We start from the raw sequence: 23,730 nt of genomic DNA, 5'->3' as shown, positions 1-23,730 counted from the left end.
TGTCTATTGTCCTGTTTAAGATTAGTAAACACTTTCTTTTTCCTTACCACTTTATCAGTTTTTTACAACAGTTTCTTAGGGATTCTTTCTTCAATACTTCTAAGTAGAAAAGTGTGGATCCAACATTTACCGCCATTAAATTTAGATCTTTTTCCAACTAGAACGGATATCCACGCATGGAAATTATAAAATCACTGTTTTTAAGATTTTATGAAAAAGTATTGCCAAGTGCTGTATTATATATATCGCAATTAAAACAATACCAAACGCCAAAGCATTTCGACATTTTGCTAACAACATTTTCTCTGTTTGAAAATCGTTGGCGAAGGTACAAAGCGGTGACAAAAATATAGGCACATTTTGAAATCGAAAAGAGGACATGATTAGAAGACAATTGAAACGGCAAATAGTCCTATTTGGCTCCCCCTGCCATTTTCAATTCCTACGCTTGTTCACACCCTTAATGATCTTAGGGGTGGGATTACATACACCCCTTGGGAACTCAGAATGGATCTCCTTTTGAGGGTAATTGTATAACGTTTGTTTGGGAAATCGGTTTGTACAGGCCACGGAAAATGGTGGAAAGGGGTGGGTTGGTTCCAAAGGTCGCATGGAAGGGCAAGTGTCACGGGAATCAACCCTTTATCGCAGTTTCCTGTTTTTTAAGGATCCGGCCTTGGTACAGTTTCGAAAAGTTTTTATATTGAGTGAAAGTAGGGTTTATTGCTTTGAATTTGCGTAATGGCATACTTAAGATTTCAAAGTTTCTTGTATAAGTACATATTATTATTTTAAAAGATGCACAATGACTAGGATGAAATTTGAAAGTTGTTAACTTAAGTTCTAAATTATTTCCAGCGAGACTATTTGTGCTTAAATGTATTTGTACCAAAAAACCATCTTCAAAACAATCTTAAGTAAACGCCTGCTCAATATTTACATCGCCAATGCATTTTTAGAGTTGGGAGCATTCCAATTTGGTTAATAATGCACAGTCACCACTTAAGGACCCGAAGGACCTCCTCAATATCCTCCTCCATCCACTGAAAACTTCAAGCGAAACTCGAGGACTTCCTGTTTTCGCTGCACAGAGTTGGCAGGTCAATTAGCCGATTGGAAAGGACAATGGCAAATGTGTGCAATGCGCAGAGGGTGAGTTATTAATAATGGAGAATGGGCGATATTAAAGGAAGTAGGGGCTGTTGGATAAATTAAGACATTTGGGATTCGACTTACCTGAAATATGTTTTTTTTTTCCCCATAATACTTAAAGTGCAAAATATTTTATAAAAGTTTTTAGAATATGTCAAATGGTAAGAAATATGACACAAGTGCTTAGAAATCATGAAAAGGATTCTTAAGGTTGCACCTAAAGAAAATAAAGCTTTTACATGATTTTGTTTTTCATAACTACCAGTCTGGAATTTCTACTCCCATTTATTTCGGTGGCGATCCCTTGCGATCCATTTTCATTTCTGGCCCCGCCTCAAAACCTCTAAAAGACTTCATTACGATTGCAATGAGCACAACAACAACAACCCACTTTTGGTTATCACATCCGCATGCACACCCGTTGGAAACGCCAACAAAAATGGTGTAGGTAGTTCTGACAATTGCCAGCACCAACAACCACACAAGTACAACAACAGGTTCGTTAAAATTTTTATTACAGCAGGGTGCGAGCGAGAGGGTTGAACGCCAGCGTTAACGTGCCAGAGCGAGAGGCAATGTGAGAAAAGCACGCGCAGCAATTTACGCTCATTAGGCATTTGTCATTTTTACGAAATGCAAATATCGACTCTCTCGCTCATGCCCTAGGAGTATCGTTCGCCCCAAAAACAACAAACAATAAGTTGGAGGCAATTAATGAATGGCAAGAAGAAGAGCGCATGCTCGAATTCTTGTACAGTTCAACATGTGAGGAAAAGGCAAAAGAGGGAAATAACATCGAAGGAGGAGGCCACAACTAATAGAAAAAAAGCTCAGAAAAAACACACACAGCATACACACACACCGAGTGATAACAAACTAAGCAAAGCAGAGAGCGAGAGAGAGAGCAAAAGCACTTAACAAGCATAAAAATAATATGGCGGCAGCAAAAAGAAAAGGAAACGAGACGAGACAAGCCAACAAAAAGCTAATCGGAATGATGAACATTTGTGGGGCTCAGCGACGTTGTTGTTGGATGAGGTGGGAAGAGTAAGAAGAAGACCGACAAGAGCCCAAAGCAACGCACCCATACCACAAATGGTGTATGCACACACGCACGGGCAGGCACAAAATGAAAAATGAAATGCCAAAGACGGGCACAGTGGGTCATGAGTGATGGATATTTTAAACATTAATAAATTTAAAACTTAATAAAACAAGTCAATATGTATGTCAATTATATAATTATATTTTACTAAACGGCTTCATTTACATTTACATCGTAACATTTTTTATTTGTATGAAAATTTAGGAAAAATTGCTGTTTTACAAAATTAGCCCACTGTACTCATGGTTCTCAAACTGCAACTGTAAAGCAGTCCAATAATAATGGATCGCTTACCACTGTTCAATGGGGTGGAGAGAATAAGCATTTCGCTCTGCCTCTGCGCATACGCTATCCTCCCCTTCTCAACCGACACACCCGTGTGTTCCTGACAAGCACAACTAATAATAAGGTAAAGCCGATCCGATCCGATGTGAAAAAGAAGGAATGAGAAAGGAGGTAGGGGTAGGCAGGTAGTGGTAGTGGTGGTGGTTGTGATGGCACGAAAAAAGAAGATGAAGTATAGCAACAATCGGACTCGAGTCGGACCGGGCGGTAGACATTCGAGTGTACACACATAAAACTGGCTTCGCGCGTATTTATGTATGTACATACCCGGTACCCATAGAGAAAAAGGGTATACTGGGCAGGTGGTTTTAACTGAAATTTGTGATAGTTGTCAGCACCATTCACTTACAAATAAATATTTCAGAAGGTTTTCATTTTGAAGGATACGACTGAAGTTAGCAAGGCATGGTATATGAAAAAGGGGTATTTGAAAGTCGAGTCACCGGCCCATGTTTTGTTTTCTGAAACGGAAGGGGGCCTACAGTCGGGGTGGTTGAGCACGCATACACATGCCCGCCAGCTGTAGTCTGCCTGTTTTTTTTACTCGTTTTGGTTTTGCTTTGTCAAACAAACTGCTGCCGTTTCATTCCAACCCCAAGCGAACGCATGGCATCCCGCTCGCACGCGCTATGTGGCCAGGCCACTCCTAGTGGCGTCGCACTCGCACTCGTGCATTTCGGTATAGAGAAAAGTTATTAGTCGCAACGGCATCTGAGAAGAGAGGAGCGGATCCAGCTGCACACCACCAAACATTCAGCACACATGCGCTCATTTTGTTTCCGATCCGAACGAAAAGTAGAGTTGTCGCTGTGGCGCGCGGTTCAGTTTGAAACTTAACTTGGCGGCGTGTGGTTCTTGCGCTCTGCTCTGTCTGCGTTCGTGTTGGTGTGGTATTGTATGTGTCGCATACCGCATCGCATGTGTATTGAACGGAAAAAAAAAACCCGCCGACGCGACAAACTCACTGGATACCCTGCAAATTTGTTAAATTTTTTTTCAAAAAGAGCTAACGGTGCTGTTGATTAGCTAGTGCCGATGTGCAGACAAAAAAAGTGATGCCGCGCCACAGTGGAACTCCTTGCTGGCGAACCGTCGCTAGCGACGTAGGCAGTGCAGTTAAAATAAGTGCTTAGTGTTGTGGCTTATTTTTATGTAAGATCGCGTGCACAGGTGCTTAGTCGTTACACTGAGAAAAAGAAAAGTGCCTGCAGCCAGCGGGGAGAAGTTGAAGTGGAGTGACTGTGAGTGGAGGTTGTACTAATTACTACTGCCCGTGCACGAAACACTCATTTACACGCAAGCACACACACACACAGACACGAGACACTGGGACTTTTGTCGTATTTTCGTATTCGTTTTTGTGTACTTTTGTTGTCTTGCGTTCCACGTTACATACATATATGTTTGGTGTTGCCTGTTGTATGTTTATATTTATTGCCTTCACATATGTGCGTGTTTGTTAATGTACAATATAATAGCAATAGCAAAAAGAGAAGAAACTGAGGACTAAAAAGAAAGCGCCATGCCGACTATAACAACAACAACCACGAGTGTCTCCGCCGCCGCCGAAAACAAAAACAAAACGCCTAAGCCGACGCATGCATACCTTTAATTTATTATAAATATTGTTTTTATTTTGAATAATGGATCGTCGTGCATTGAAGTTTATGCAAAAAAGGTATTTTTTGTTTAGTTTCGTTTTATTTTTATCACTGCTTTTGTATTGCCTGCATTTGTGCTTTTTGTTTATAATTCTGGGTTTAATCTGCCCTTGAGCATTGGATATTGATTCTATATCTGTTCGTATTCGGATAATGACACGTTAATCATAATGCTCGTAAAAATGCAGCGAGTGGATATTCTGTGCTCTCTGTCATCATAAAATACGCTCGACTGGCGGACCACGAAAAGAAAATAAATTCATGAAACCCAAAACGAGTTTCCCCTCCGTCGCCCTCTCCGCCCATTCCTCATCCAACCGACACACGCCCCCCGCTGTGCGGTGTTGTTGCATTTTCAACAACGAATTTCGCAATGCATGCCCGTGTCTGCATTTGTGTGTGTGCGGCTGGTGGTGGTTGATTTCCCCGTCTCTCCGTGCAACCCTCTCTCACTCACGCAACACAGCAACATAAAGAAAACAAAAGTTCTATATCGAAAGGTATCAGTTTTTGTTGTTGCGGCAACCCTGCTTTTCTCACATTTTGCTTCACTCTGCCGAAATAAACAATTCAGGGTTGTCAGCTGTAACGAATCTGAGAAATCTGTGTTACGGTTTAACGAAGATTCAATGTTATTAAATATTTTCATATATCCTACAGAGTTATGCTAAATCACTGAGTGCTTATTTTTACCTACGAACTTAAATTGTACGTGGCAAGAAAATTGTTTAGAGGACGCAACGAACATATATAGTTGTTATCAGACAAGAAACAAACTTACATTATTCTAAATTCGTTTAAAGCACAACAGTTTTTGTAAATAAATAGAATAAAATAGTTGACAACTCTGTTTACACCTACGCTACACCGCACTCGCTCTGAGCTTGTGTGAGTGTGTACGGGCTGGCCATAGCCTCATCTCGTTCACTCACATTTGTTTCATCTTCTTCGATTGCAGAACTCGTTTGTGTATCAATCAATAGGCTGTCAAGGCCCCTCTCCTCGCTCGCTCCCGCGCATTTTGCACGCCCGAATCCACTGGAGGTGATGTTTGATTTGAGCGCGACCTTTCCCCCGCACCCCTCACGGCGTGTCTGTGTGTGTGTTTGCTGCCCCGCATTTTGATCATTCCTTTCCCACCGCTACTGCTTTCCCCCCGATTGCAAGCAGGCTGTTGTACGGGGGTTCTCACATACTCGAGCTCGAATGTATGTACCCTACTCCATGGCGACATGGAAACCAGTCTTTTTTTCTCTCAAGAGGTTTTTCGCAGCATGCGGCCGTGAGCTTAACTTACACACACTTGCACACGCGCACCCACCACCCTTTGGCGAGTAATCCACCCCTCTGGACCACCCACCCCATATTCCCTTTCTTTTACGGGGTAGCAGCGACATGAGGGTTGCCAAAATGCTTTTACCGGCTTTTATAACCCATTTCGCTCCTTTTTCTGTCTTTTTTGCACTCATGCTTTTTATGCTCTTGCTGTTTATGGGCCTTGCGGGCTTTTTGGGCGATGGAAAGGGGTGGGGATCAGGATCTCTGGACTGCCGGGCATCACAGTCGCGGTCAATGCAATAGGACCTTGAAACTACTCTTCTCCAGTTAGATCTTATTCAATAAATTAGTTGAACTGTATAAGGGAACTGACTCAGGAAGTTATATAAGTTTATTATTTCTAGAAAAACCTCCTTACCATGTCGAGTACTCCAGCCATTCACGCTTGCCCACTAATCCTATTAGCTTGAGCGCAACTGTATGAAACACTAACCATCTCGTGTTGCTCCCAACTGTCAGCATTTTTAGCATTTCGATGGAAAGGTCCTTGAACTTCGCCTGCAATTCGCGTCGGCTTTATTGCCCTTTTACAATAATATCGAACGGTGCCAGCTGCGTGGCTAAATTAGTTTTCCGGGCTGTTGTTGTCGAACGTGGAACGTGGAAAACGAGTGCGACTACCAGGCTGCTCATGGAAATTCGAAAACCCATAGATAAAGATCGATGTGAAATGCGAAGGCTGTCAGGCAGCTCCTTTCTTTTCTTTCGTTGAATGCGAAAGTCCGTTTAGTAGTTTGCCAAATGTTCATTGTCGCTGAAAAGGGGCGGGTTCGGAAAAAGGTCCACAAAAAGGAACGAATATTTCGGGATAGGGATTGGGATCGGCATCGTCATTGGGATCGGGATCGGGATCGGGGTCTCTACCTAAAAGTAAACCAGGGTACACAATTCTTAATTAGAAATCGAAAAGACATGGTACATATCTTCAGGCTTGACCTTGTGATTAAACGAGTGGGAACTATAGTTTTGATATTATCCCGAGCTTAAGGTGATCGTTACGATGGTGTGGACGCTGAAAACTCATTACCTCAGAGTCATATTTACTTTTCCCGCGTTTGTTTCTGCCACTCTCGAACGTCATCTTTTATGTTTACATTGTAAATATGATTATTTAATAAGAGCCTTTCTGTTTGCTAGTTCCCGCATTTGTCTCACACTTTTTCGAATGACTAAAACCAGATTTTTGTATTTGCCAAGTAGTCAGATTTGCTTAAACAAAAAAAAAAAAACAAAAAACGCATATTACTTTGTTACGTTAGTTTTCCATGATCATTAAATTTAATTTTTGAATGTTTAATTTAAGGGCCTTTTCCATGAAGATGAGAAAGCTGACCTTATTTTTGGGTCAAATCCCATTCTCAGCTGGGAGAGCTTGTTTTGCATGAGCGGGGAGGGGAGCAGAGGGCGGCACGGGGATACTGACAACGTGTTTGCATTGCCTTGCTATTGTTTGTCGCTAGGACAAGAGAAGGCCATTAGGAACACTGTTTTTCCAGTTTGTTTGCGTGTGGTGTGGTCCAAAATGACATTGCTCTTTTTTGCTGAGCAAATGTTTACTGATCGCCAAACTTCTCTTTTTCGATCCCCAGAGCGGACACAGAAAGCGATACGACCACACCCGTGAGCACCACAGCATCCCAGGGGATTCCAGCATCAGCGATTCTAGCAGGAAGCACTCTTCCCCTGAAGGACAACTCGAACATACGCGAGAAGCCGCTCCACCATAACTACAACCACAATAACAACAACAGCTCCCAGCACACACACTCGCACCAGCAGCAGCAACAACAGCAGGTGGGCGGCAAGCAGCTCGAGCGGCCACTGAAGTGCCTGGAAACGCTCGCCCAGAAGGCGGGAATCACCTTCGACGAGAAATACGATGTGGCCAGCCCCCCGCATCCCGGCATTGCCCAGCAGCAGGCGACTTCAGGAACAGGCCCAGCAACGGGATCAGGCTCAGTCACCCCCACAAGCCATCGGCACGGAACTCCGCCCACGGGCCGCAGGCAAACCCACACCCCAAGCACTCCGAACAGGCCCAGTGCTCCCAGCACACCCAACACTAACTGCAACTCAATTGCCCGCCACACCAGCCTCACGCTGGAGAAGGCGCAGAATCCCGGCCAGCAGGTGGCCGCCACCACCACGGTGCCACTGCAGATATCCCCTGAGCAGCTGCAGCAGTTCTATGCGAGCAATCCCTACGCCATTCAGGTGAAGCAAGAGTTTCCCACGCACACGACCAGTGGCAGTGGAACTGAGCTAAAGCATGCAACCAACATTATGGAAGTTCAGCAGCAGTTGCAGTTGCAGCAGCAGCTTTCGGAAGCCAGCGGTGGAGGAGCAGCCTCGGCCGGAGCCGGAGGAGCAGCTAGTCCGGCCAACTCGCAGCAAAGCCAGCAACAGCAGCACTCCACAGCCATCAGCACCATGTCGCCGATGCAACTTGCAGCGGCCACTGGAGGAGTTGGCGGGGATTGGACGCAGGGAAGGACGGTGCAGCTGATGCAACCCTCCACCAGTTTCCTGTATCCCCAAATGATTGTGTCGGGCAATCTGTTGCATCCAGGAGGCCTCGGTCAGCAGCCGATCCAGGTGATCACCGCCGGCAAGCCGTTCCAGGGCAACGGCCCCCAGATGCTTACCACCACTACTCAAAATGCCAAGCAAATGATCGGTGGCCAAGCGGGATTCGCTGGCGGAAATTACGCCACCTGCATTCCCACGAATCACAACCAATCGCCCCAAACGGTGCTCTTCTCACCGATGAACGTCATTTCACCACAGCAGCAGCAGAACCTGCTGCAATCAATGGCCGCCGCAGCTCAGCAACAGCAACTCACCCAACAGCAGCAACAGTTTAACCAGCAGCAACAACAGCAGCTTACTCAGCAGCAACAGCAGTTGACAGCTGCTCTGGCCAAGGTGGGAGTGGATGCGCAGGGCAAGCTGGCCCAGAAAGTGGTTCAGAAGGTGACTACCACCAGTAGCGCGGTCCAGGCGGCGACGGGTCCTGGATCTACTGGGTCAACACAGACCCAGCAGGTGCAGCAGGTTCAGCAACAGCAGCAGCAGACCACCCAAACCACTCAGCAGTGCGTGCAGGTTTCACAGTCGACTTTGCCAGTCGGTGTGGGTGGACAGTCTGTTCAGACTGCCCAACTTCTAAACGCTGGCCAAGCGCAACAAATGCAGATTCCGTGGTTCTTACAGAATGCTGCAGGACTGCAACCGTTTGGGCCAAACCAGATCATCCTACGAAACCAGCCAGACGGAACCCAAGGCATGTTCATTCAACAGCAACCGGCGACACAGACTTTGCAGACCCAGCAAAACCGTAAGAATATTGTCATGTATATTGCATCGGATAGGTACTAAAGTCAACTATCTTCCTACAGAGATTATTCAGTGCAACGTGACACAGACGCCCACTAAGGCACGCACTCAACTGGATGCACTTGCTCCCAAGCAGCAGCAGCAGCAGGTTGGCACTACCAATCAGACGCAGCAGCAACAACTAGCGGTGGCTACTGCCCAGTTGCAGCAACAGCAGCAGCAACTCACTGCAGCAGCTCTGCAGCGGCCAGGAGCCCCGATCATGCCCCACAATGGAACTCAAGTGCGTCCGGCCAGTTCCGTATCCACACAGACTGCCCAGAACCAGAGCCTGCTGAAGGCCAAAATGCGCAACAAGCAGCAGCCGGTGCGCCCCGCTTTAGCCACATTGAAAACTGAAATCGGTCAAGTCACAGGACAAAATAAGGTTGTAGGCCACCTGACCACCGTGCAGCAGCAGCAACAGGCGACGAATCTCCAGCAGGTGGTCAATGCGGCGGGCAACAAGTGAGTATTGTCTGTTTATGATCTGCCTTGTCGCAGTACTTATTTTTGCATTTTTCCAGAATGGTTGTGATGAGCACAACGGGCACTCCGATCACCCTGCAGAATGGACAGACCCTTCATGCAGCCACTGCGGCAGGAGTCGACAAGCAGCAGCAGCAGCTACAACTGATTCAGAAACAGCAAATCCTGCAGCAACAAATGTTGCAACAGCAGATTGCTGCCATTCAAATGCAGCAGCAAGCGGCTGTTCAGGCACAGCAACAACAGCAGCAACAGGTCTCTCAGCAGCAGCAGGTGAACGCCCAGCAACAGCAAGCGGTGGCGCAACAACAACAGGCAGTCGCGCAGGCTCAGCAACAGCAGCGAGAGCAACAGCAGCAAGTTGCCCAAGCCCAGGCGCAGCATCAACAGGCTCTTGCGAATGCCACTCAGCAAATCCTTCAGGTGGCGCCAAACCAATTCATCACGTCCCACCAGCAACAGCAGCAGCAGCAACTTCACAACCAACTGATACAGCAGCAGCTACAGCAACAGGCGCAGGCACAAGTTCAAGCCCAAGTGCAGGCTCAAGCGCAACAGCAACAACAGCAGCGAGAGCAGCAGCAGAACATTATCCAGCAGATTGTGGTGCAACAGTCGGCTGGAGCGACTTCTCAACAGCAGCAGCAGCAACAGCACCAACAATCCGGGCAACTGCAGCTAAGCAGCGTGCCCTTCTCAGTTTCTTCGTCAACGACGCCAGCCGGAATAGCAACGTCTAGTGCTCTGCAGGCAGCCCTCTCCGCCTCTGGCGCCATCTTTCAGACAGCTAAGCCGGGTACTTGCAGTTCCTCCTCTCCCACAAGCAGTGTGGTCACAATTACTAACCAGAGCAGCACTCCTTTGGTTACCAGCAGTACGGTAACTAATCTGCAGCAGGCTCAGTCGCAATCTGCTCAGGTCCACCAACATCAGCAGCTAATCAGCGCCACAATTGCTGGAGGGACTCAACAACAGCCACAGGGACCGCCATTACTTACACCCACCACAAATCCAATTTTGGCCATGACCTCGATGATGAACGCTACAGTGGGTCACCTTTCTACTGCTCCGCCTGTAACTGTTTCTGTTACCAGCACCGCTGTCACTTCGTCGCCGGGTCAGCTGGTCCTTTTAAGCACGGCTAGTAGCGGTGGAGGAGGTAGCATACCTGCCACGCCCACCAAGGAGACACCTTCGAAAGGTCCCACCGCAACCCTGGTGCCCATTGGTTCGCCCAAGACTCCTGTATCAGCAAAGGACACCTGCACCACTCCCAAATCATCCACTCCTGCCACTGTCAGCGCATCCGTAGAGGCCAGTAGTTCCACAGGCGAAGCCCTGTCCAATGGAGATGCCTCAGATAGGTCTTCCACGCCGTCAAAGGGCGCTACCACTCCCACCAGTAAGCAAAGCAATGCAGTGCAGCCACCGAGTAGCACCACACCCAGCAGTGTCAGTGGGAAAGAAGAGCCGAAGCTGGCAACCTCCGGCAGTTTAACGTCCGCAACATCAACTTCAACCACGACGACGATCACCAACGGGATTGGAGTAGCCAGAACGACAGCCAGCACCACGGCTGTCTCAACCGCTAGCACAACCACTACCAGTTCTGGCACCTTTACCACAAGTTGCACCAGCACAACAACAACCACCACGTCGGGCATCAGTAATGGATCGAAGGATCTCCCCAAGGCGATGATTAAACCGAACGTCTTAACTCACGTCATCGATGGCTTCATCATCCAGGAGGCTAACGAGCCATTTCCCGTCACTAGACAGCGATATGCAGACAAAGACGTCAGCGATGAGCCGCCAAGTGAGTATAAACTTTGGGTACCAATGCTTATTCGAAATCTTAATGTGTCATTCCTTCGCGCAGAGAAAAAGGCAACCATGCAGGAGGACATCAAGCTAAGTGGAATAGCATCAGCTCCAGGCTCGGACATGGTTGCTTGCGAGCAGTGTGGAAAGATGGAGCACAAAGCAAAGCTGAAACGGAAGCGCTACTGTTCGCCAGGATGCTCGAGGCAGGCAAAGAACGGCATCGGTGGAGTTGGATCAGGAGAGACCAACGGCCTGGAGACAGGCGGTATAGTTGGGGTGGATGCCATGGCATTGGTGGACAGACTGGATGAAGCCATGGCTGAGGAAAAGATGCAGACGGAGGCCACCCCAAAGCTTTCAGAATCATTTCCTATTTTGGGAGCCTCAACAGAAGTACCTCCAATGTCACTGCCAGTCCAAGCGGCGATTTCGGCTTCCTCGCCTCTTGCAATGCCCCTAGGATCGCCATTGTCGGTTGCACTTCCAACTCTTGCACCACTTTCTGTAGTCACTTCTGGCGCGACGCCCAAGTCTTCGGAAGTAAATGGAACGGATCGTCCGCCAATCAGCAGCTGGAGTGTGGATGATGTCAGCAACTTCATTCGAGAACTGCCTGGTTGTCAGGACTACGTGGACGACTTTATACAGCAGGAGATCGACGGCCAAGCGCTTCTGCTGCTCAAGGAGAAGCATTTGGTGAACGCTATGGGCATGAAGCTGGGTCCAGCTCTTAAAATTGTAGCCAAGGTGGAGTCCATCAAGGAGGTCCCGCCACCTGGCGAGGCCAAGGATCCAGGAGCGCAGTAGGGCAGCTAGAGCGCGAAAAGCCGCAAAAGATGATCTCCTAACCGAGCAGTGGACCTGGTTCAACCAAGTCTGTCGTGCCGGGTGATTCTGATTCAATCGGGCAGGCGAAAAGGACGCGAATCCATTTGCAAAATATTATTAGCACCAGGCCATCAGGTCTTAAACCCATTGACTTTGTACATACTCCCATGTTCACTCATAAACGTATTCATTTAGAAATTAAACTAACAGTCAAAAAACGAATGGAATTACTTAAACTAAGGAAAAGCTATGAATTAATTGAGTTGCCAGCCAAGTAAATCAATAAAGTACATTTTATAAATAAGCATAAGTTTTTAGTCTAAGTAGCATATTAATAACTCCCAACGTCATGGATAGTTTGTACAAGTATTTTAATCTTAGGAATCAAATGTAGCCCTATGATTGTTCTTACAACTAAGAATTTTAAGCCTATGAATAATAATTGATATCTAAATGTGAATTTGAACTTTTTACTACATAATTTTTGAATGCCTAGACTTAAGTTTTTTTTTTCAAGATTTTTTTTTTGCTATTGCTGAAGAAATTAAAATGGCACTGAATAGTGTTTAATAAATGTGAAAAAGAATTTTCTGAGTTTTTTTAAATCACTCGACAAATTACACAAATTGTTGTGAATAGTTTACTTCGGGTCGATCATTTGATCAAATATAGGTGGGAAAAGTGTTTAAAATGCATACTTGGCTTTATCAAATGTAAGATGGAAATACTTCTGACTTACAATGACTAAGAAACAACAAACTATGGCAGTATATTATAAATATATAGGAAGATGGACAGACAGCATCTACCGAAGACTTAAATCATCATTAAATCAGCTCAGCAGAAGAATTGACTAAATTTCACTGTGCGCAAAATAATTATACGTACAAATGTGAGCTTCGTTCAACGCAAAACTGTTATACTACAATTTCACCACCGGGCTAAGCCACGCCTACGGGCACGATAATGTCACAGAGAGAGATAGATTGCGATAGATTCAGCGACGTATAGCTGTCCCTGTTTTTCAGCGGGCACTCCCTTAGCCAAAAACAAGAATCGAGTCCATTTTTCCCGTCGGCATTTTGTAATTGGCTGAGCAGCGACGCTGGCAGAGCGGCGACTTCGCGCTTAGATCGGTGGACTCACCTATGAATAGTCGTTGTTGTTGTCGACGTCGTCGTGGCTATAGGCAAATCAAAATGGAGAACGTTAATTCCGCTCTACACATGTATGTATGTGAGTATTTACAAGCATTACTTACAATTTATCTCGCTCTTTGACTGGTATATCTATGAAATAGGTTAATAAGATTATATTTCCACCGCATAATTGTATAATCATTAGTAGAGTTACGTCATTCGTACCACAGGTATGAATCGCAACAATCTATTGCAGTCTGTTTAACTTCAATAAATGACCTCAATGTAGCACTAAGAATATAATTACCGCACATATCTGTACAAACATTGTCTCGACAATCTTGTACCAAATCATGCCACATAAATAATGGCCATCAGAACAAGAAAAAACATATTTAGCACTCTATCTGAATGGAGTATTTACAACAATTGCCAATCGAGTGCAATCAAACTAGTTTCATCTTCGTTCTGACTTGCTCCTTCGCAAACCCTACTATGGTGTTTAGGGGTCAAGCTCGGTAACGATGCATCTCATAATCCAGAAATGGATTCTGAAATTGGGGCGCTGAGATCATGGTTGTATTTTATTTTACATCTTAACAAACAACTATATTAAAGGATTTGATTTTAGATAGGAACTACTACTTAGTTGTAAGAAAGAACAATTAAATGTATAGCAAGGTTTCGGTAGTTATCAATTTCTAACAATTTAAAATATATATTAAAGTTATTTTTTGGAACTTATCTAGTATTAACTTTTAAGTACGGCTAACAATATATTAAAAAATCGCATTAGATCGTGAAACGCAAAACGGAATCATTTCTGTGTAAAATCAAAAATGTGTCATATTGTTGCGTTTTTTCTTTTGCAATTTGATTTCTTATTAACCTGAACAGTTGCATCGTAGAACAACGCACCTTTCTTGTTGGAGATCCCGAATCCCTATCGCCCCACGGCAATAAAATCCCTAACGTTTCTGCATCCCTATAGGCTTTGCAGCTACTTATGTATGTTTGTAAATACGAATGAATACTAATTACGTCAAGGTTTCAACATTTTTAAAAATGGTGTATGTGCATGTGTAGGTAGTTCTGACAATTGCCAATTACAACAACCACACAAGTACAACAACAGGTTAGTTTAAATTTTTTACAGCAAGGGTGTGAGCGGGAGGGATGAACGCCCGCGTCAACGTGCCAGAGCGAGAGGCAATGTGAGAAAAGCCAGCGCAGCAATTTACGCTCATTAGGCATTTGTCATTTTTACGAAATGCAAATATCGCCTCTCTCGCTCACGCCCCATGCGTCCTAAAAACAGCGCGCAATAAGTTAAAGGCAATTAATGAATGGCAAGAAAAAGAGCGCATGCTCGACTTCTTGTACAGTTGAACGTGTGAGGAATAGGTGAAGGAGGAGGCCACAACTAATAGAAAAAAAGCTCAGAAAAAACGAGCATACACACACACATCGAATGAGAACCAACTAAGCAAAATTGAGAGCGAGAGAGAGAGACCAAAAGCACTTAATAAGCATAAAAATAATATGGCGGCAGCAAAAAGAAAAGAAAACGAGAAAAAGACGAGCCGAGCAAAAAAAGCAATACTAATCGGAATGATGAACATTTGTGGGGCTCAGCGACGTTGTTGTTGGAAGGGGTGGGAAGAGAGAGAAGAACGAGTCCAAACCAACGCACCCATACCACAAATGATGCATGCACACACACACGGACTGGAACAAAATGAAAAATGAAATGCCAAAGACAGGCACCTTGGGTCATGAGCAGTGAATATGTGAAACATTTGAAAATGTAATTCATACATATATTAATATGTAATATGTTCCTTATAAATATTTTACACCATTACGTTTTCGTTTTACTAGCATAACCGAGTCGACAGTTATGTACATACAAAGATATTTTTATTCTACACATCTATGTAAATCCTAAGTTTTACGTTGGTGCTCTAAAAGATTGCTCCAGTGTGCCTTGGGTTGCCAAAATGCAACAATAATGCACTCCAATAACAATGGATCGCGTGCCACTGTTCGAACATATCACTCTGTCTCTGCGCATACGCTACCCCTTCCCAACACAACTGCTTCCATCGTCTGTTTCCGACAAGCACAACCAATAATAAAGTAAAGCCGATCCGAGCCTAAGTGATAAAGAGGAAGGGAGAAAGGCGCTAGAGGTTGCCAGGTAGTGGTGGTTGTGAAGGAACGAAAAAAAGAAGATGAAGTATAGCAGCAATCGAATTCGAGTCGGGCGGTAGACATTCGAGTGTACAGACACAGAAAACTGGATTCGGTCCCGGGTATTTTGTTTTGTTTTCAGCAGTGGAAGGGGGCCCACAGTCGGGGTGGTTGAGTTCGCATACACATGCCCGCCAGCTGTAGTCTTGATTCCTGTTTTTTTTACTCGTTTTGGTTTTGCTTTGTCAAACGAACTGCTGCCGTTTCATTCCAACCCCAAGCGAACGCATGGCATCCCGCCCGCACGCGCTATGTGGCCAGGGCCACTCCTAGTGGCGTCGCACTCGCACCCGTGCATTTCGGTATAGAGAAAAGTTATTAGTCGCAACGGTATCTGAGAGGAGAGAAGCGGATCCAGCTGCACACCAACACACATTTAGCACACATGCGCTCATTTTGTTTCCGATCCGAACGAAAAGTAGAGTTGTCGCTGTTGCGCGCGGTTCAGTTTGAAACTTAACTTGGCGGCGTACGGTTCTTGCGCTCTGCTCTCTCTGCGTTCGTGTTGGTGTGGTGTCGTATGTGTCGCATACCGCATGTGTATTGAACGGAGAAAAAAAAACGCGCCGACGCGACGCACACACACCCTACCACCGTTTCGTCGTATTTATTTATATATTTATTTTTGGCGATCAATGCAAATCGGTGCTGACTATCAGTGATTAGTGAAAACAATTAATGCTGTGCGGCGTCTAAAGTTGCGTCGTTTTTAGTGGTAGATCGCATGTACAGGTGCCTCCAAATATACAATATACCCTGTACAGCAAGGAAAGCAAAAATGAAAACGGTAAAACATATTTTTTCTGATGAGACGGCGTCTTCGGCGCATGCTCTTTGCCTGTTGTTTGCCCCGCATTGTTGTCATTGCACCCTGCCTCTTCGTTTTCTACTTCTCCTCTTCCTCTGTTTCTGCCTCTTGCAACTCAATTTTTGGCTGAGGGAAAAATCAAATGATGATGGCATTGTTGTAAGCCGCCACACGCACACTCTGAAGCACATGCACACACACACATGCACACATCGTGGCGCGGTAAAAAGAAACCAGTCTTTTGGTTGCAAGTTGAAGATGCTGCTGTGCCTAGGTCGATTACGATTCCGCTTCCAATTCCGTTCCGCTCTTAGCCTGCCGATGGAAATGGAAGCCAAAATCCACCCCCGATACATACCAAATGTAACTTCAACTCCCAACTATTATTGGTGGCGCCGGTTGCTCCTTCTACTCATCTGAGCCGCGGCCATTTCTTACTCCTGGACAACTGGCGACAGCATTTCGAGCGCCCAGCTTAGGTCTTTGAACCTGTCCCCTTGAATATCACCATCATGGCTTATAACCATCGCCCAAGGGCCATCCGTAAATAAAAGTGGTCTCCCTTACACCCACTCGAGCTTCCTCTCTGTGTAGTAAAATGGGAGGCGGTGGTGGAGAAGGGGAATATGCAGCAGAGAGCAATCCTACTATAAATAGATGTTTCGGGCACAGGCAACTCTGACAAGTGACCTCCTTTAGGCGTTGGTGCATGCACATATGCATAACAGTGCACTTTTAGTGGGTCACAAATCTTCAACAAATTAAAATATTTATTTACCTCTACCGTAAAAAGTACTGAATACACGGTGCTGCTGGTGTTGTGCAAAGTTGTAGCTGCAATCATTTGTAATTTCCCATATAATATGTTGGTGTCTAAGCTTACCACGTCTCACCTAAACAGTATCCACTGTAAGTAAATTACCTCGTGAGTGAATGATCATCCAAAACAAAGTGTATCTCTCGTTCCCTTCTCACATTTTCGTCTCAACTTTGTTTTCGTTTTCGTTTTGGTTTTCGTTTTCTTTGCCGTTTTTGGACCCAGAGTGCATATTATACGATCCCGTCTTTGTCTTTCTCAATGATAGTGCGTCCCTGTCGCACCCCCTTTTCTCTTTTTCTGTTCCTCGTCCCCCTTTCGCGTTGGAGAGCAAGAGAGAGAGAGAGTCATTGGCGGGAGTAACATGCAGTCGCAGCTTGTTGTTGTGTGGCTTTTTCCGCAAGCGCTAAGAGAATATGAATAAGAATATAAATATGAATTTGAACATAAATATGAAGCATGCCGCACGTATTCGGAGCCGCGCCAAGTGTGTCCGTGTTTGTTTGTGTTTAACGCAATTTACTGATCGTCTGTGTGGGTTTCCTATTTCTCTTTCCAGCAGTGGGGACACCGAAAGTGAATCAGCAACAACAATACGTACACCACAACCTTCACCGGAAGCCACCACATCTGTAAAGGGCAACTACAACACTGGCGTGGACCCCCAGCGGCCACTAAGGTGCCTGGAAACACTCGCCCAGAAGGCAGGTATCAGCTTCGACGAGGACTTTGCCAAGAGTCCATCCCAATCGCCCAGCTCTAAGGTAGCACGTGGGTCAGTCGGAACGCCATCAATCAGACGGCGCCACCCACTACTGCCGCTCAGCAGCAGATCGCCAAGTACACCCGACTCAAGGACAACCGGCCGCAAACTGGAGAAGTCACAGAGTCCAGCTCAACAGGTGGCGGCTGCCACCAATGTGCCGCTACAGATCTCCCCCGAGCAGCTGCAGCAGTTATATGCAAATAATCCCTACGCCATTCAGGTGAAGCAAGAGTTTCCCACGCACACGACTGGTAACAGTGGAACTGAGCTAAAGCATGCAACCAACATTATGGATGTTCAGCAGCAGTTGCAGTTGCAGCAGCAGCTTTCGGAAGCCAGCGGTGGAGGAGCAGCCTCGGCCGGAGCCGGAGGAGCAGCTAGTCCGGTCAACTCGCAGCAAAGCCAGCAACAGCAGCACTCCACAGCCATCAGCACCATGTCGCCGATGCAACTTGCAGCGGCCACTGGAGGAGTTGGCGGGGATTGGACGCAGGGAAGGACGGTGCAGCTGATGCAACCCTCCACCAGTTTCCTGTATCCCCAAATGATTGTGTCGGGCAATCTGTTGCATCCAGGAGGCCTCGGTCAGCAGCCGATCCAGGTGATCACCGCCGGCAAGCCGTTCCAGGGCAACGGCCCCCAGATGCTTACCACCACGACTCAGAACGCCAAGCAAATGATCGGCGGCCAAGCGGGATTCGCCGGCGGAAACTACGCCACTTGTATTCCTTCGAACCACAATCAGTCGCCTCAGACGGTGCTCATCTCGCCGGTGAATGTCATCTCCCACTCGCCACAGCAGCAGCAAAACCTTCTGCAATCAATGGCCGCCGCAGCTCAACAACAGCAACTCACCCAACAGCAGCAACAACAGCTTAACCAGCAGCAACAGCAGCTCAACCAGCATCAGCAACAGCAACAGCTAACTGCTGCCCTGGCCAAGGTGGGAGTGGATGCGCAAGGCAAGCTGGCACAGAAAGTGGTTCAGAAGGTGACTACCACCAGCAGCACGGTGCAGGCGGCGACGGGTCCTGGATCTACTGGGTCAACACAGACCCAGCAGGTGCAGCAGGTTCAGCAACAGCAGCAGCAGACCACCCAAACCACTCAGCAGTGCGTGCAGGTTTCACAGTCGACTTTGCCAGTCGGTGTGGGTGGACAGTCTGTTCAGACTGCCCAACTTCTAAACGCTGGCCAAGCGCAACAAATGCAGATCCCTTGGTTCTGGCAGAATGCTACGGCAGGCCTGCAACCCTTTGGCTCCAATCAGATCATCCTGCGAAACCAGCCAGACGGAACCCAAGGCATGTTCATTCAACAGCAACCGGCGACACAGACTCTGCAGACCCAGCAAAACCGTAAGAATATTGTCATGTATATTGCATCGGATAGGTACTAAAGTCAACTATCTTCCTACAGAGATTATTCAGTGCAACGTGACGCAGACGCCCACTAAGGCACGCACTCAACTGGATGCACTTGCTCCCAAGCAGCAGCAGCAGCAGGTTGGCACTACCAATCAGACGCAGCAGCAACAACTAGCGGTGGCTACTGCCCAGTTGCAGCAACAGCAGCAGCAACTCACTGCAGCAGCTCTGCAGCGGCCGGGAGCCCCGATCATGCCCCACAATGGAACTCAAGTGCGTCCGGCCAGTTCCGTATCCACACAGACTGCCCAGAACCAGAGCCTGCTGAAGGCCAAAATGCGCAACAAGCAGCAGCCGGTGCGCCCCGCTTTAGCCACATTGAAAACTGAAATCGGTCAAGTCGCAGGACAAAATAAGGTTGTAGGCCACCTGACCACCGTGCAGCAGCAGCAACAGGCGACGAATCTCCAGCAGGTGGTCAATGCGGCGGGCAACAAGTGAGTATTATGAGTTTATGATCTGCCTTGTCGCAGTACTTATTTTTGCATTTTTCCAGAATGGTTGTGATGAGCACAACTGGCACTCCGATCACCCTGCAGAATGGACAGACCCTTCATGCAGCCACTGCGGCAGGAGTCGACAAGCAGCAACAGCAGCTACAACTGATTCAGAAACAGCAAATCCTGCAGCAACAAATGTTTGCTGCCATTCAAATGCAGCAGCAGCAAGCGGCTGTTCAGGCCCAGCAACAACAGCAGCAACAGGTCTCTCAGCAGCAGCAGGTGAACGCCCAGCAACAGCAAGCGGTGGCGCAACAACAACAGGCAGTCGCGCAGGCTCAGCAACAGCAGAGAGAGCAACAGCAGCAAGTTGCCCAAGCCCAGGCGCAGCATCAACAGGCTCTCGCGAATGCCACTCAGCAAATCCTTCAGGTGGCGCCAAACCAATTCATCACGTCCCACCAGCAACAGCAGCAGCAGCAACTTCACAACCAACTGATACAGCAGCAGCTACAGCAACAGGCGCAGGCACAAGTTCAAGCCCAAGTGCAGGCTCAAGCGCAACAGCAACAACAGCAGCGAGAGCAGCAGCAGAACATTATCCAGCAGATTGTGGTGCAACAGTCGGCTGGAGCGACTTCTCAACAGCAGCAGCAACCGCAGCAGCAGTCTGGTCAGTTGCAGCTTAGCAGCGTGCCGTTTTCGGTTTCATCATCGATGACGGCGGAAGATATTGCCGGAATAACTTCCAGTGCCCTACAGGAAGCTCTCTCGGCGTCCGGCGCCATCTTTCAGACAACCAAACCGATTACTTGCAGTTCCTCTACCCTCCCCACAAGCAGTGTGGTCACAATTACCAGCCAGAGCAGCACTCCTCTGGTCACCAGCAGTACGGTGGCCAGTATGCAGCAGGCTCAGGCGCAAGGTACTCAGATCCACCAACATCAGCAGCTAATCAGCGCCACAATTGCCGGGGGGTCTCAACAGCAGCAGCAGCAACTGGGACTACCTTCACTTACACCCACCACGCCCTCACCTACAACAAATCCCATTCTGGCCATGACCTCTATGATGAATGCCACCGTGGGTCACCTATCTACTGCCCCGCCTGTGAGTGTTTCTAGTACCGCTGTCACTCCATCGTCGGGGCAGCTGGTCACATTAAGCAGTGCTAGTAGCGGTGGAGGAGCAGGCTTTCCAGCCACGCCCACCAAGGAGGCACCTTCGAAAGGGCCCACCGCAACACTGGTGCCCATTGGTTCGCCCAAGACTCCTGTATCAGCAAAGGACACCTGCACCACTCCCAAATCATCCACTCCTGCCACTGTCAGCGCATCCGTAGAGGCCAGTAGTTCCACAGGCGAAGCCCTGTCCAATGGAGATGCCTCAGATAGGTCTTCCACGCCGTCAAAGGGCGCTACCACTCCCACCAGTAAGCAAAGCAATGCAGTGCAGCCACCGAGTAGCACCACACCCAGCAGTGTCAGTGGGAAAGAAGAGCCGAAGCTGGCAACCTCCGGAGGTTTAACGTCCGCAACATCAACTTCAACCACGACGACGATCACCAACGGGATTGGAGTAGCCAGAACGACAGCCAGCACCACGGCTGTCTCAACCGCTAGCACAACCACTACCAGTTCTGGCACCTTTACCACAAGTTGCACCAGCACAACAACAACCACCACGTCGGGCATCAGTAATGGATCGAAGGATCTCCCCAAGGCGATGATTAAACCGAACGTCTTAACTCACGTCATCGATGGCTTCATCATCCAGGAGGCTAACGAGCCATTTCCCGTCACTAGACAGCGATATGCAGACAAAGACGTCAGCGATGAGCCGCCAAGTGAGTATAAACTTTGGGTACCAATGCGTATTCGAAATCTTAATGTGTCATTCCTTCGCGCAGAGAAAAAGGCAACCATGCAGGAGGACATCAAGCTAAGTGGAATAGCATCAGCTCCAGGCTCAGACATGGTTGCTTGCGAGCAGTGTGGAAAGATGGAGCACAAAGCAAAGCTGAAACGGAAGCGCTACTGTTCGCCAGGATGCTCGAGGCAGGCAAAGAACGGCATCGGTGGAGTTGGATCAGGAGAGTCCAACGGCCTGGGGACAGGCGGTATAGTTGGTGTGGACGCCATGGCATTGGTAGACAGACTGGATGAAGCCATGGCTGAGGAAAAAATGCAGACAGAATCATTCCAGACAGTATCGGAGGCTTTGCCAATTCAAGCGGCTACGCCAGAGGTCCCACCGATTTCAATGCCAGTGCTGGCGGCTATGTCGACATCTTCACCACTTTCGTTGCCCCTGACATTGCCCTTGCCAATTGCAATAGCTCCCACTGTGTCACTGCCAGTGGTTTCAGCTGGAATGGTTGCGCCGGTTCTAGCAATACCATCCTCGAATGTAAATGGATCCGATCGCCCACCCATCAGCAGTTGGAGTGTGGAAGAAGTTAGCAATTTCATCCGAGAACTGCCTGGCTGTCAGGACTACGTGGATGACTTTATACAGCAGGAGATCGACGGCCAAGCGCTGCTGCTGCTCAAGGAGAACCATTTGGTGAACGCCATGGGCATGAAGCTGGGTCCAGCTCTCAAAATTGTGGCCAAGGTGGAGTCCATTAAGGAGGTTCCGCCAGGCGATGTAAAGGACTAAAAACATGCAACTAAGTCGAGGTTTCACAAGACCGCTTTCTTTAGTTTCCCGCGTTTCACCTAAATGTAACAACATTTACTTCGTGAGCGAATGTGATCAGACAGAACAAAGTGAATCACGTTCCGACTCACCACTTCTCACAGAACGTACACCCTAATCATCAGCTGCAAGCACCGAATCTTCAAAGGCAACTCCGCAGAGAGCAACCGGTGCCTGGAACCACTGACCCTGTTGCGAGGCGCATCCCATCCAGAATCTATGCAATCCATAATTAGGTGATGTAGGAGTTTTTCCCCTACATGACAAACGGAAGGAATCTGATCCTCCTTCGGCGCCGGAGCTGCAGCTAGTTTAAGCACCCCGGACAGACCCAAAGATTGTGGCAATAGTAGAGTTCATAAAGAGATTTCGCTTCTGTGCGACGAACAGGACGCGGAGGTTAAAGGACTGGCGGCGCCAACGTCGTTGGATCCGGGCCGGACAGACAGTCTCCAGCACTCTGCCTGAGTCTGAGGATAGGAGCGGGCAGTATCCTGACCTTCTATTTGACCATGCTGATCTGCCACGACCTTTGCATGGAGGAGGGCCTACCTGTGGACCGGGTCCAACTTGGTCTGCCGCCCAAGCTGAATTTGATTCACTTGAAGCGGACTTTCAAACCCTTTGTACGTAATTTAAACTAAGCAAGAGGGGTAATCTCGTAGCTCAAATAACAGGACGCCACATGTATGATAAAGCATAGACTGCCATCCCAGTCATCAATTCATCACTTTGTATAGAAGTTCACATTTAAACATAATCACTAACGTATTTATTGAAACGTTGTTAATCATTTCACAACACCCTATGCGAAGAACATGAAAAAATCATTTGAACTAGAGGTAATCTGGGATTATATTTACGTAGCTAGAATTAAAACTTAAGCCTGAAGTAATTCCTAAGTGAAACTGAATTGAATCCAACTAAACCTTTAATTTATTGATAAACTTAGGTCGTAATGAGTAACGTCTGCAGAATTATTGCCTTTATTGCAAGGTTCCGAAAATGCTGTCCAACTTTTATAGATCCATTCAGTGGTCGGAGTTTAATTTTTTTTTTGTTTTTCGAAACCTTTTCTCCTACTGACTGCTGAAGTGAATAAAACTGTAAAGGTGTTAATGAAAGTGAATATAATAATCGAGTTTTATTGGAATCGATGAATTGGAATTGTTCATTTCGTACCTTCTTGCCAAATTTGTGGGGGTAGTCACTCATTCTAAAAACACATGGTAATTTTCCGAAAGGTTATTTGAAATATGGTTT

General features: G+C 47.2%; 2 protein-coding genes across 2 annotated transcripts; both read left to right on the top strand.

Moving 5' to 3' along the window:
* The first annotated feature begins 3,381 nt into the window (after positions 1-3,381).
* Positions 3,382-12,691, top strand: LOC6739946 (polyhomeotic-proximal chromatin protein). The gene is made up of 6 exons (XM_039296581.2): positions 3,382-3,497; positions 4,081-4,280; positions 7,191-8,938; positions 9,000-9,444; positions 9,504-11,281; positions 11,345-12,691. The coding sequence occupies exons 2-6, from the start codon at positions 4,246-4,248 to the stop codon at positions 12,094-12,096; spliced, it is 4,758 nt and encodes a 1,585-aa protein (XP_039152515.1). The 5' UTR covers positions 3,382-3,497; positions 4,081-4,245; the 3' UTR covers positions 12,097-12,691.
* Positions 12,692-17,464: 4,773 nt separating this feature from the next.
* Positions 17,465-23,596, top strand: LOC120285277 (polyhomeotic-proximal chromatin protein). Its single transcript, XM_039296744.2, has 5 exons — positions 17,465-17,621; positions 17,694-19,258; positions 19,320-19,764; positions 19,824-21,613; positions 21,677-23,596. The coding sequence occupies exons 1-5, from the start codon at positions 17,551-17,553 to the stop codon at positions 22,426-22,428; spliced, it is 4,623 nt and encodes a 1,540-aa protein (XP_039152678.1). The 5' UTR covers positions 17,465-17,550; the 3' UTR covers positions 22,429-23,596.
* The last annotated feature ends 134 nt before the right edge of the window (positions 23,597-23,730 follow it).

This window comes from Drosophila simulans, chromosome X (genome assembly GCF_016746395.2).
Source record: "Drosophila simulans strain w501 chromosome X, Prin_Dsim_3.1, whole genome shotgun sequence".
Lineage (NCBI taxonomy): Eukaryota > Metazoa > Arthropoda > Insecta > Diptera > Drosophilidae > Drosophila > Drosophila simulans.
The sequence above is the reverse complement of the archived record's forward strand: the minus strand, read 5'-3'. Positions and strand labels throughout refer to the sequence as shown.

Excerpts from the sequence above, each read along its gene's own strand:
- LOC120285277 (XM_039296744.2), top strand. The coding sequence starts at position 17,551 with ATGAATAAGAATATAAATATGAATTTGAACATAAATATGAAGCATGCC. Across the intron at positions 17,622-17,693 it reads CGTATTCGGAGCCGCGCCAA|CAGTGGGGACACCGAAAGTG; the intron begins GTGTGTCCGTGT and ends TTCTCTTTCCAG. Across the intron at positions 19,259-19,319 it reads TCTGCAGACCCAGCAAAACC|AGATTATTCAGTGCAACGTG; the intron begins GTAAGAATATTG and ends ATCTTCCTACAG.
- LOC6739946 (XM_039296581.2), top strand. The coding sequence starts at position 4,246 with ATGGATCGTCGTGCATTGAAGTTTATGCAAAAAAG. Across the intron at positions 8,939-8,999 it reads TTTGCAGACCCAGCAAAACC|AGATTATTCAGTGCAACGTG; the intron begins GTAAGAATATTG and ends ATCTTCCTACAG. Across the intron at positions 9,445-9,503 it reads GTCAATGCGGCGGGCAACAA|AATGGTTGTGATGAGCACAA; the intron begins GTGAGTATTGTC and ends GCATTTTTCCAG.